This window comes from Haliaeetus albicilla, chromosome 3 (assembly GCF_947461875.1).
Source record: "Haliaeetus albicilla chromosome 3, bHalAlb1.1, whole genome shotgun sequence".
In the NCBI taxonomy this organism is placed as follows: domain Eukaryota; kingdom Metazoa; phylum Chordata; class Aves; order Accipitriformes; family Accipitridae; genus Haliaeetus; species Haliaeetus albicilla.
In genome coordinates this window covers 26,237,606-26,249,719 of record NC_091485.1, presented here as the reverse complement: position 1 = coordinate 26,249,719, position 12,114 = coordinate 26,237,606, and the positions used below count along the sequence as shown (strand labels likewise).

The following is a 12,114-nucleotide window of genomic DNA, read 5'->3' as shown; positions in this document are numbered from 1 at the left end:
GTAACATTTCCAAGTACATTCATGTAATAAACATACCAGAACTAGCATTCTTTCATCAGGTATCATCACTGTAACAGAGACCTCAGGTTCAGAAATGTCAAGCTCAATTCTGTTTTCTGCAATCACCTGATCCCGACAGCCAGACGTATGAGGGCAGAATGAAGCATTGAAGGAACCTAGAAGAAAAAACATAATGCCAAAAAATGCTCCATGTGCCAACATGCTGAGAAAGGAAACTAGATGAAATTCAGATGCTTACCTGACCACACATGTCCTGCATCCACACGCATTTGCACGGGGAACACCGGGTGTGCGGACTGATAAAAGTGTACCACAAATACGTATCTGCCCAAGCGGGGCACTCTGCCACTCAAGGTGATCTGGTTCTGCAGAAACAAGAACAGCTCTGATAGTATATTTGTTTCATGAAATATTCTTGCGTTTATGAGCTCTGCTCTGTGCCACCTACCTGCAATGAAAGAGAGGGAGTTTAGCATCTCTCGGCAAGTAAACTATCTTCAAAGAATACGGCATTATAACTGCATGCTCCTATCTGTTTGCATGCCAAGCACATCTAACAAAGTTTTCAAAATATGAGATACCTGTAATGGTGTCAAGGTGACTCTGTCAACTGAGTCAGAAGGTAAAGGGGCACTCAGTGGATCACTGAGTATATTTCTCCGTACTTCGGAAATTTTCCCATCCTTGAATGCATCCAATACTAAAGCTGCCGGTGGAGTTTCATACACTGAGGGAATGCATGTTGCACTAAAGACAGAATTATAGTAATTACTCTTGGGGCCATGAGAATTTCTTAAGCATCATAAAAGAAAAAGCAGTTGACTCACAGAACTCAATATATTACACTGTATTACAATTAATAATGCAATAGTAATCCCTGTTACTCTTTGGATTCTATGTAAATGATCAGAAAGTAAATGAAAACAAGAGGTATGGTTTTAACTCACAAAGGGGAAAATGTGCATCAACTGATTTTATTCACTCAAAATTTCCATAACCTGAACAGTTTCAATGGAAAGAGTTTGCTAAGGAAGATGAAACCTAAGGGAATCAAGAGTGTTAAAATTTTAAATAAATTTTAGTTAATCCAGTTAGTTACATTCACCAGAATCTGTACTAATATTGAATTCTCAGTTCTACAAATATTTACATGGGTGTATCCTTTAAACATGCAAGTTCTCCCACTGAAGTCAATGGGACTACTTAAGTACTTAGAAAGTATACCCTCAAATATTTGTAGAATTTGAGCCAAAATAAATAACAGTGCTCCTTGAAAGCATCCTTATTCATGCACTGCTGTGTTCAACTATTTCTTCCTTGGTATATTTAATTCTGAAAAACTTGACTGAGAGAAGTATTTTCCAAGACTGCAGGAGAAAATGTTTTGGGGGGTTTCCTGCTAGTCTTTGTTCACTTCTTGTAAGTACTCAACAGACAATGATTAATCTTTGCTCAAGACAGGCCCAGAACTGAAATGGCAAGTATGTTTCAGGGCAAGGATTGAGATGTGTTTGCCAGGCCTGTGTGGGAAATCACATGCAGCATCCGTTTATAATACTGTTAAACTGAGCCAAGACTCTGCATCTTTCAACTTGGTGAACACTAAACACTTTCAGGAAAGCAAGAATGCTACCAGATAATGGTCTTAATAACAGAACATAAACATACAGTAAACTATGCAAACGTAACAAGAGATTAAAAAAACAACCAACACAAAACCAAAGTAAAAGGTACAAACTTCTACATTAGCTTTACTTTAAACCATGGTTTTCTCCCATCCTCTTTCCCCTATTTTACTCAGAATATGGGAATTTTCAATGCAAAATATGAAAATGGGAATTTTTCAATGCAAAATGCAAAATACCTTTGGTCCAAGGACAAGTACCTTCAGTCTTAGAAAGCTGCTCTCAATTGTTACACTCTGAGCAGGAGAATTAAAGCTGTGATTCAATGTGATGCATGCTTGGATGCCAAGTACAGTCACACGCTTTTATCCAATTTACTATCCAGATTTTTCTGCTTTCTATTTCAATTCAACCATTTATATTAGAAGCCACCGTCTGGAAAACTGTTAGACCTAGTCACCAACTCTTTCTGCCTCTGAAGTCTTGCAAATGACATTTACTTTTACTTTGAGGCCCTTGCCATTGCCAGATCAGTAGGAAGCAAGCCTGAGGAGTAGCATCACGAGGGACATCCTGGGGAGCGCAACAGGAACTGAAATGTGGGGCTCCCTAATTTGGAAGCTGCAGTGATAGTTCCTCTATGGCCCAATGAATAAAGCATATGGAAAGGGGAAGAGTTTCAACAGGACAGAGCAAGTGCTCTGCAGAACCCAAAACTGACCACTTGGGAAGTGAAAGTTCAGGTTCAGATCTTCGCAGGACAAGCCGTCAACCTGGGTCAACCAAGCTGTACTCGAGCGCTCTAATTACTAGTCCTATACAAGTACAATGGAGGAGAAGGACCACCTGGTGTTGCTGAGCAGGGTGAATGCTGAGGGCACACCTACCATAGGGGCCCCATGATGAGATGGACAAGGGAAGGGCTTGTTTGTGAACCAGGGGTTTACGCATTGAGTATTTTGATGCTGCCAAGTTGAGCTGGTGGATTTGTGCCTGAAAGCGCAGTCACATCCCCTACCTAATGATAAATTCAAGCCATTTTGGAACAGTTCAAGCAGTAACATTCAGAACGAAACTCCAGATGAAGCAGTAAGCATTTCAGGCCACTGAAGCATCAATGTTTCTCCAGCTTGAACACCTATCATACCGGATGACATGTCAAAGATGCATGTTTTCTAATGCATCAGCACCCAGTAGCTCAGATGGGCCAGGAAGAAGCTAGTATTAAGAAAATCCTGCACAAAGACTGCCTAGATTAACACTAGCTTTTTTACAAATACTAGTTTGCAAAAATGGCCTACAAATCACCTGTGAGTCACTAAGCAAAGGTTCATTCAAAAGAATTAAAATCCTATTTAGTCTGCCTTTCAAGGTCTTCTTCAGAAAATATGAAAGATAAAACCAAGCAAGTTACCTTCCATCACGGGTACTCCTGTAAGCAGCTATGCACTGTACTTTAGGATCCACATATTCGGGAGAAAATTCTTCAGCTGATATAATACAAACCTTGTGCTGAAAAAGAAGCACAAGGCACAATTAACAATTAATATTGTAAATAACAGGGCCAGGCCAGAACGGGAAGGATGAAGCCTAATTTTAGAATGGGGAGACCTAAGCCCAAAGCCATGTTCTGTCATGGACTTCCCACAAGATTTTGGATCTCCTTACCTGCCTGCAACTGAATGCCTCAGTGTCGAATAGCATTTTTCTGTCCTTCTCAGGGGAATGTTGGCTGTTCAGATGTTAAATAAATTAAAACATAAGTGTATGTATGGCAATGGGAATGACAGAAGACCAGCTTGTGGGGTCAGAAGCTAGGCAAGGAGCATGCAGAAGTGGGAGGGAAAAGCCCTCACCTGTGGTGTTAGAGACTTTTGGACACTGGGGGAATTCCTAGACCTTCTGAAATGCAAGCATGAACACTTGCTCACACAAAGTCTGTAGGAGTGAGTTTCAGTGACACCAGGATTATTCGCAGTAGATTCAGAACTCATTTTAAAAGCCAATGAGACCGCATATGATTTTTTTTTTTTTTTTTAACTAAAACTAGACACGAGCAAATGAAACTGTGGTAGTCCTGCTATAACCGTGGTGGTAAGAACACAAGGGAAAGCTTATGGGTAGATACAACAGTTTGCACTAATAAAAAAATATTACCTGCACTTACAAAATACCTAAGTGCAGTTTACAAAACTTGTGCATGAACTCCTTGAAAAGGAGATAAAAATGCCTGATAAGCAGTAAGATAACTAGCATCATGTATTAATATGAACAAAAATTGCACAGGGAGAATTCATTAATGTGCAAAGTGATTCAGTTTAGAAGCCGGTCCTAAGGGAGCTCAGCTTGTGTTTTAGCAGTAGCACGCAGGAACTAGAAACCCTTTATAAGCTAGAAGGCAGAGTGCTAGAGAAGTCCCTCTTCCTGGGCAGCAAACATTGTGCCTGCCCTGCATGTAATGACCCACAGGGCTCCAGCCCATTGCAGCAGAACGAGGGTAGACTCTGAAGCTTTGAACTGCACTTTGTGAGCGGCTAAAAAGTTAGTGTGAAACACAGTCTGGGTTTAGACAGCTTGTATGCATCAGTGTGAGATAAAGACTATCAGGTTGTAAGAGCCTCTCTTGAAAGCTGACCTCAAGAACCCCATTTCCCCTTTATTTTAGACCAGATTTCTGAACTCCAGCTTTGGGGATGGTTCCCCTTTGCCTCTCTGGTCTACATGACAGGGGGTCACACAAGGGTCTTTCTTTAACTCCAAAGCTGCTGCCATTGACTCCATGATTAGTGTCCAGAAGCTCTTCTTTTCGCCCTTCTTCCAATCTTTTGCTAAGTGCAGTTTTTACATTTAACATGGGGATATATTTCCTGTATCTCAGGAGAATATTGAAATTTATCTTGCAGCAAGTTATTCAGAGAATGAAAACTAGAATTTAGAAATAAAAATACAGAGATTTTTAGCACAAGAGACTTCCACATGTGGAGATACAGATTAATAATATCAACGTCTTTTGGATATGGATCTTGTTAGCACAGCAGTTGCTGCAGGGAGCTAACAGACAATTTAAATGATATTTGTTCACACTGAACACTGCCTCATGAAATGAAGAAAGCATATATCAGTTGTTAATTCTAACAGTTCCCGAAACTACTCTATGTTTATAGCTGGGTTTCAACTATAGATTTTAACCAACCGTGTAACTCATCTTGTGTTTCTAAAATGGAAAACAGAAACAGCATAGAAGAAAATTCAGTGTCCAGAAAAATGTATTCCTGGTGTGGCCAAAAGAGGGCAGTAAATGCTTTTTAGTCAAAGTATTTAAAAGTTGTATGACTAATGAATGCATTTATTACCTGAAATGAACACATTTATTAGCTGAATTTTGTAAAAGACCCAGGAAACTCCCACATGGGTTTTGAGGATTTTAAAAAAGTGAAAGATAAGGAAAAAAAATAATGATGAAGTAAAAAAGATACCAGAAGATTTTTCATTTAAAGTTTACATGCAGAAGAGAAATGAGAACTGAAATAAAGCACAAGAGAGTCGGAAAAACCCTCGCCAAGAAAGGCGAATTTCTGTTTATCTTTGAAACTGATCAAGTTTGCCTCAGTATTCTCTGAGTATATATAAAAAAATGTCTTCAAGCATCTAATATACATCATTTCAAACATTACCATACAGCACATGAACATAGGGAGAAAGGTATCTCTCTTTACCCACTCAGGGAACAAGTATTAAAAAATGGAAAAGAAAACAAAAACTTACCAGAAGAAAATTACTTGATGATGCCTTAAGATCTATCTTTGTATCTGCTAGAAGGTCATAGACAGCAACGCGATTCCTATCGTCAACTACAACGCTGCGACAAAGGAAACTGAGACAGAAAGCAGGATTAAAAATGAGCCTGCTGGCATTGCTGGGTTGTTTAGGTTACTGCCTAGCTCAGCTGCCTAGCTTTTGGCTAGCCTCACCACTGGTGCCTAGCCGTCCTGCTGGATTGTAACAACTGCCTTTGGCCACTGGTGAAGGTGCAGTATCCTCACTAGTGAGACAAAGGATGTACCTACCACATACAAAACACCGCTTGTCCTTTGTGGGCTGACCTACCCGGAGCCCAAACCTCCAGACCTCAGCTCAGATCTCCATTTGAGCTACTGCTTTAAGCAGGATGTGAACAGACAGATACACATATGTGCCATCTGCAGAGGTTTCCAAGCTGTGTAACATGGCGTGTAACTAATATTCTGTGCCTGGGCCATAGTCCTTGAGGGGCCAACACGCACCAGCTGCTGCTTTCCACTACTGCCACGCGCCGTTGATGGTGTGGATCAGCAGCTCTCACCCACACAATGGCAGTTGGGCAGACCTTGATTTTAGGAAGCTATTCTGTACACTGAGATACTCCTCAATACAAGTGAAAAAAGGTAGGTTTGCTGCTTACTGACTACCATCGATTGGCTGTGCATCTTTGGTAAAGACAAACACATACTAAGAAGAGTCTTGCTAAAGCCTTTGAACTCTGCCTTGTTCAGGGAGCATGACCCCTGCAACTTGCCAAAAGTAACAAAAGTTTCCTTTTGCTAAAGAGAAGTCATATATGGCTCTAATTTCTTTTCTTTCTCTGCACTCCTGCTCAGCTAGGCCAGCCAGCATGCTGTGGGTGAGAAGCTGTAATCACCATACAACTGCTTCTCTATTTCTCCTCTTTGAATTGGAGAATGTGGAAGTTTCACTCTTGTTTAGAGCACAGCTCACAAATAAGGTCAGCTCAGGGCTAAGGACTTTTAAGACCAGAGAAATATAGGTCCCTTATTGGTGATTCGCTGGAAGCTTGCAATGTTTTATTTGCTTACAATGTTTTATTGGGAATAATCAAGCTCATAGAGCTGTAAGAATGCCTGGCACAATGTCTTCCTGATTCTACAAGTCACTCTTATCTGCATGTACCACTATGTAATTTCTTGATTTATTTTTTAAGAGAAGAGACTTTTAGCTTCCTGCTTAGGAAAGATGACACAGCAACTTACTTGCAATTTGACCATTAGCTTCATGCAGAATGGCCTCATAAGGGATTTACTGTATTGCTACATTAAAGTAGCAAGGACTTTCTTTGTATTTTCATTAGCAAGTTCTTAATCTATCATATGAACAAACAAGTATGTTCAAAATTAGCCCATAAAATGTGTTTGGGGAAAAAAAAAAGCAATAAAGTGGAAGATTTATAGCAAGTAGTTTGGGGCTCAAAGTGTTACATAACAGGCTAAAATAAGAGCTTTCCCCAGCAATAACCTGACAAGGTCACTGCTCCACACAGCTCTGCTCTGTATCAGAAACATGCTAATGAAAATGATTTTTCTTACTGGGCAATTTCATCCTGCATATTGCTAAGCCTCCAGTCTGCCAAACTCTTGGCTCACAGGAAAAAGGGATGCATGTCTGTAGTCCCCTGGCACTGGGTAGGCTCTGCCAGGGGCACAAACATCTGCAGGATCACAACCCTTACTTGAGTCATAAGCTGAAATGCTCAAGTGTTAAAGACAATCTCACTCAGGACAGACAAAATCTCTTGTGCAGAAACATCTGCAGTTACCTCAGTAATCAAGAAGGATAAAGAAGCATTCGGCTGAAGACGTTGCCTACAGCCTAACAGCCAGAGGATGGCTACACTCAGAACTTCAGAGACCTTTATGCTTCTGCTTCAGCAGATCTTATTGGAAACAGTGGGAATGCTCTGTAAAACTGGCTGCTACATTTTTTACAGTCAAAGCCCTTGGACATGCTTTTAACTAAATAAAAATAGTGCAGGCATCTACAGCCAACAGTGATGCTCTTCAACTAGACTTGGAGACTAATAGTTTATAAGGATTTTTGAATGTATATAAAAAAAGTTACGCTTTGTATAGGAAAACAGTTCACTGAAGCAGTAGCAGTATTGAATGAGCTGACTGCACAGCGAGAATTAAAAATCTGTACAATACCCACAGAATCATGTACTTGCTTTTAAATCATGCTGAAATTCAAACAATCTACATAGCAAAATGGATTCTAATACATAAAAAGTATAATTATATCCCAAATGCTTATTTAATTATGTAGTGATTACTTCAGAAATTCTTACCTGTATTTACAACTATATATTCTCACTCTGCCTTCAGTGACAGGTCCAGGGCTATGTATTATTACCTCGGCAGTGTGTAACCGATCCTCTTCATTGGCATATTCAAAAATCAGAACATAGCGACCAACTTGAGGAACATTTATGGTCATCTGTAAATTGACCTAGATCAAGATCATTGAAAAAGAAAAAAGCCGTTAGATTTTTCACTCCCTTTCTTGCAGGAAGCTCCCTTTTCCTGCCCTTTAAGCCAACCGGTCAGCATTAGTCCAGGGCCAATCCTGTAATGTCTCAGCAAAAGACATCCAGCAGAATGGAAGCAATGCCTATAAATATCACTTTGTCCACTAATAAGAGTCAACCAGGTTCAAGAAGCAGCTGCCATTATAACAGTTCTAAGCAGGCTGTAAAATAAGCCTAGAAATGAGTATATTATTAACTCTCTTCTTCCTGGTAGAACATACCAGTGAGGAAATTTTAATAATACTAAAAAATTGTCACTGTCATCTCTGAGCTATCTTTAATAACATATGCAAATGGAGTCTACTTTTCCACTGAAAAAAATATTTCCAGGACCACAATTCCTACTACAGCAGTGCTGTGTATCGATTCCCTACAAAGAGTGAAAGCATCTTCTCCAGCAAACAGCCAATGCCGCTTCCTAAAGCATCAAGTTTTTCTTTTAGTTTATCTGCACAAATTGGTTAACACAATATTTGATGCAAAATACTTCAAAGTAGTTGTATGGAAAGTGCTGTGGTTACAGAGGTTTTTGCTACAGTTGGTTATATAATTATTTTCAAATTTAAACTGTTTTTTTCTCAATATTTCCTTAGGCTGTGAACACTTAAACCTGTAAATAATTGTGTCAACAGCCCTCTTGACTTCACTGCAATTATTCATACCAGTAAAGTTTTGCACATGCATCAGTGATGAAGCACCAGGGCCTGTGGCATGTAAATATTCTTGTTGCACTTGGTATTTTTAAAAGCAATATCCAAGCACAGTAACAGATGGCATAATCATTTTTCATGTAATTATCATGTACTTGATAAAATACCTTATTTTTACCAAACACTTCTAGTATAGCTTTTCATAAAACATATGTTTCTCTTTCAATGCACCTACAGCAGTGGTATAATTGCTTCCGCTTGTTTTTAGTAAAGCAAATATTTTACCTAAGTTTAGCTATTTAAGAAAAAAGATTAGAGTGATGCATGTACACCATTTCTGCTGACAAACCATTATGCCATTTCTGCTGCAATTAAACAGTATGCTGAACAAGGCAGTATGCCTAAAGCAAAAGGATTTTTATTTAATAAAATACTTCTATCAGAGTGAAATATCCACTCTAGTCACAGCTATAAATCTGCCTACACTGATCTGTTTACACAGTTCTGTACAGAATGCAGAGCTTGATGCAGAGTCTGTTTTAGGGATGCATTACAGATCTGCAAATCCTGAGCTGTAAATCTGCAAGCATTTTAGTCCAGTAGGTTTATAGTCAACAGTGCAGATGGGACTGCAATTAGCAGGCAGGAATCTGACCTCTCTTCCACTGATATGGGTCATCACTGGTTGATCGGGAGTTGGCTGTCGCACAGATAGTCTTCTGTATTCTCCCCCATGTCTGAAGTACACTGCCTCTGAACCAAGGACACAGGAAAATCTGCCCAGTGGCAAATGCTGATAGAGCAAGCAGCTTACACACAAAAAAAAACCCCAAACAAAACACAGGATTATTATTGGTTTCACGTGCAGCAGGATAATAATAAAATAATCCAAGGCACTGGTTTATTCTGTAGCATATATACTGACTGCTCTGTTGAAGCACGTCCTGAATAGGTGCAAGGCTCTGTAACTTGTATCTGCAAGATGGATGCTTCGTAGTAATCACTAGGTAACAGCACCAAATAATCCTAAGAACAAAGAATACAACAAATGCAAGACCATGCAGAAAATTACAAAAGGAACATCTCTAGACTTTCACAATGTAGCAATGAACAAAACCAATCACATAAATAATTTTTACAGAGGATATCTGCAAGATGTCGACTTTTTTGTTGTTACATGGGCCAATAACATCAGAATAGGTCTCCCTAACTCTACTTACACCTTCCTAGAAACGGGATCAAGGCAGCTGCCCTGCAAGCAGGGAAGCTCTGAAGCCACTCTCCCATCACGTGTTGTACAAGAGAGGGCTCATAAAGGAGGCCCCCCCCCAGCTTGGTAACAGAGAGCCAGCTGGGTGCAGTTTTCACCCAGAAGCGCAATCCACATGCACACAACTCAACTGTGCGTGACTCCACAAGGGAGATTCATGTATCCCAGGCGACTTTATAAAAATATTCCATGTAATCTCTTAAGCTGTGCTTCAAAAGCTGGTATATTTTTTCTCTGCCTTGCCTACTTGCTGGGCTAAGATCATTAATAAATTCCTTTTCAAAGGTATTAGTAAAAAAAACAGGCACGATAAGTACTGTCACTTTCAGCAAGAAATATGTTTGCAAGCTCTTTAGTAACATTTTAAGTGGTATTCCATAAATTTAACAGAGCCCCAGGCTTAATGACTAAAGACACTGTCTACTTGTTAACCCTATACAATATACATGTGAATTTCAGTATGCTGTCTTTGTGATCATACATGTTTAAGGTTTTTCATAAATGATCACCTCAAACAATTTTTCTTTTTATAGCAATTTCTCAGAACTGCTGTCAGAAATTTTTTCAGTTTTTCAGCGAGTGAAAGGACAGTAATGATGGGAGGATAAAAACATTTAGGAAATGACCTGCTAATCATGTAGCCCATCTTATAATACTTTTCTGAAGAATCTTTGTCAAGAAACTAAGGCCTTGATCATCTGTGGCAGAACCAAGCTTTAGATATGACATCTGATACATAAGAATGATGAATTTCTGTGGGCATTTATGCTCAACCAATTGTGCTGTATGTTACTATTACTTTATCCTTTGAAATTACAGATTCCGGATAGACTTAAAGTCTGTAAGCACAAGGAAAATTAGAGCAGGTGAAAGTCAGAGAGGAAAAAAAAAAGAAAGAAGAGGCAGAACTGTAAATTTTCATAATGATATTCTGCTGCTGTACTCTTTTCACTAGTGCTGAATTTCAATTGCTTGCAGGGTTCTTCCCGGCAAATAACTCCAGAGCAATGCTATCATGACAGCCCTCAAGCGCTTGTTTTCCTCAATTGTTTTCTTACCAAGAGGACTTCCTCTGCCATTATACTGACAGTCCACGTGCCTGGAACCAGTGAGAAAGGCTCTGTGGAGCTTTTTCCTGGGATTGTGACAAAAGCTGGCTCCTTGCTGGGTGGGAAGACAAACTCTTTGCTCTGAGCAGCCCCTGCCAGCAAAAAAAAGAAAAAAGAAAAAAAAGTGAAAAATAAGGGACTCTCTAAGATGTCTCTACTCGCTTAGTGTGCTGGACTGATGATTTCATCCATTAAACTTGGTCTAACAGGAGCTGATCAATGATTTTCTGTCAATACGTATTAACAGTGCATTCGAACACACACAGTAAGCTACAGAGCTATGCAGTGGTTGTTGTCTTCATTCTTATTAGTCTTGAGCAAATTGGTTCAGAAAAGCAGAGCTCTGCCCCTGTAATGGCCAGTTTTGCAATATTCTGAAATGCTCACTTCTCCACTTTCCCCTTCCATTATTTTCCATACAACCTGTCTCTGCACCAACTCACAATATGTTCAGCTGACAAGCCCTGTTCTCATGCGACTTCCAGCCATATATTTCAGACACTGGAGGTTTTTAGTAGCATCTAAAATGTTTAGTTACAAATAGCAACTGAAGGTAACTTCTGGGCAGAGATGATGTACAACAGAAAGGTAGCTGCAGTATGTTTTATCAAAAAGAAGTCATGAGGATCAATTGTTATGAATATTAAAGGTTTCTTCTTTGAAGCCCCTGGACACAGACAAAAGCTGGTTCCCTGCGTCCCAGGCAATATCAGCCAGACGTGACCATGAACTGCTGCCACTCTGCTGAGTGGTATCTGTGAAGTTTTCAGTTTTGTCTCCTCCGAATTACTAAAAGCATTTATGACTAAACTCCATTAGCTCCCATCGGTATGCAGAGGTTAGGCATAATAAGAGATAATTCTGCATATAGGATTGGTATGCCTCTACCATTCAAAGGATATGGAGTATTTATCTTTTATCAGGGCCCAAAAGGCATCGCATGCTGTTGAGGTCTGTAATGAGGGCTAACTTGGTAGATTGGATTTATCATTAAATGAATGTTATTCATGGAATGAAGGCAGAAGCCACCTTTAAACTGAAATATCAAAGGCAACTAAACCAAAATAAGTGCTGTTATCCC

At 39.6% G+C, this 12,114-nt stretch overlaps 1 protein-coding gene across 1 annotated transcript in view; it reads right to left on the bottom strand.

Moving 5' to 3' along the window:
- LAMA3 (laminin subunit alpha 3) overlaps positions 1 to 12,114 on the bottom strand; it is a 121,207-nt gene that overhangs the window by 55,540 nt on the left and 53,553 nt on the right. Inside the window, exons 24-32 of the mRNA XM_069779178.1 lie at positions 10,983 to 11,125; positions 9,580 to 9,680; positions 9,310 to 9,463; positions 7,765 to 7,925; positions 5,412 to 5,520; positions 3,061 to 3,158; positions 603 to 768; positions 260 to 386; positions 37 to 176 (exon numbers count right to left, since the gene is read on the bottom strand). Coding sequence (XP_069635279.1) covers positions 37 to 176; positions 260 to 386; positions 603 to 768; positions 3,061 to 3,158; positions 5,412 to 5,520; positions 7,765 to 7,925; positions 9,310 to 9,463; positions 9,580 to 9,680; positions 10,983 to 11,125 — 1,199 coding nt within the window. The remainder of the gene's footprint in view (positions 1 to 36; positions 177 to 259; positions 387 to 602; positions 769 to 3,060; positions 3,159 to 5,411; positions 5,521 to 7,764; positions 7,926 to 9,309; positions 9,464 to 9,579; positions 9,681 to 10,982; positions 11,126 to 12,114) is intronic.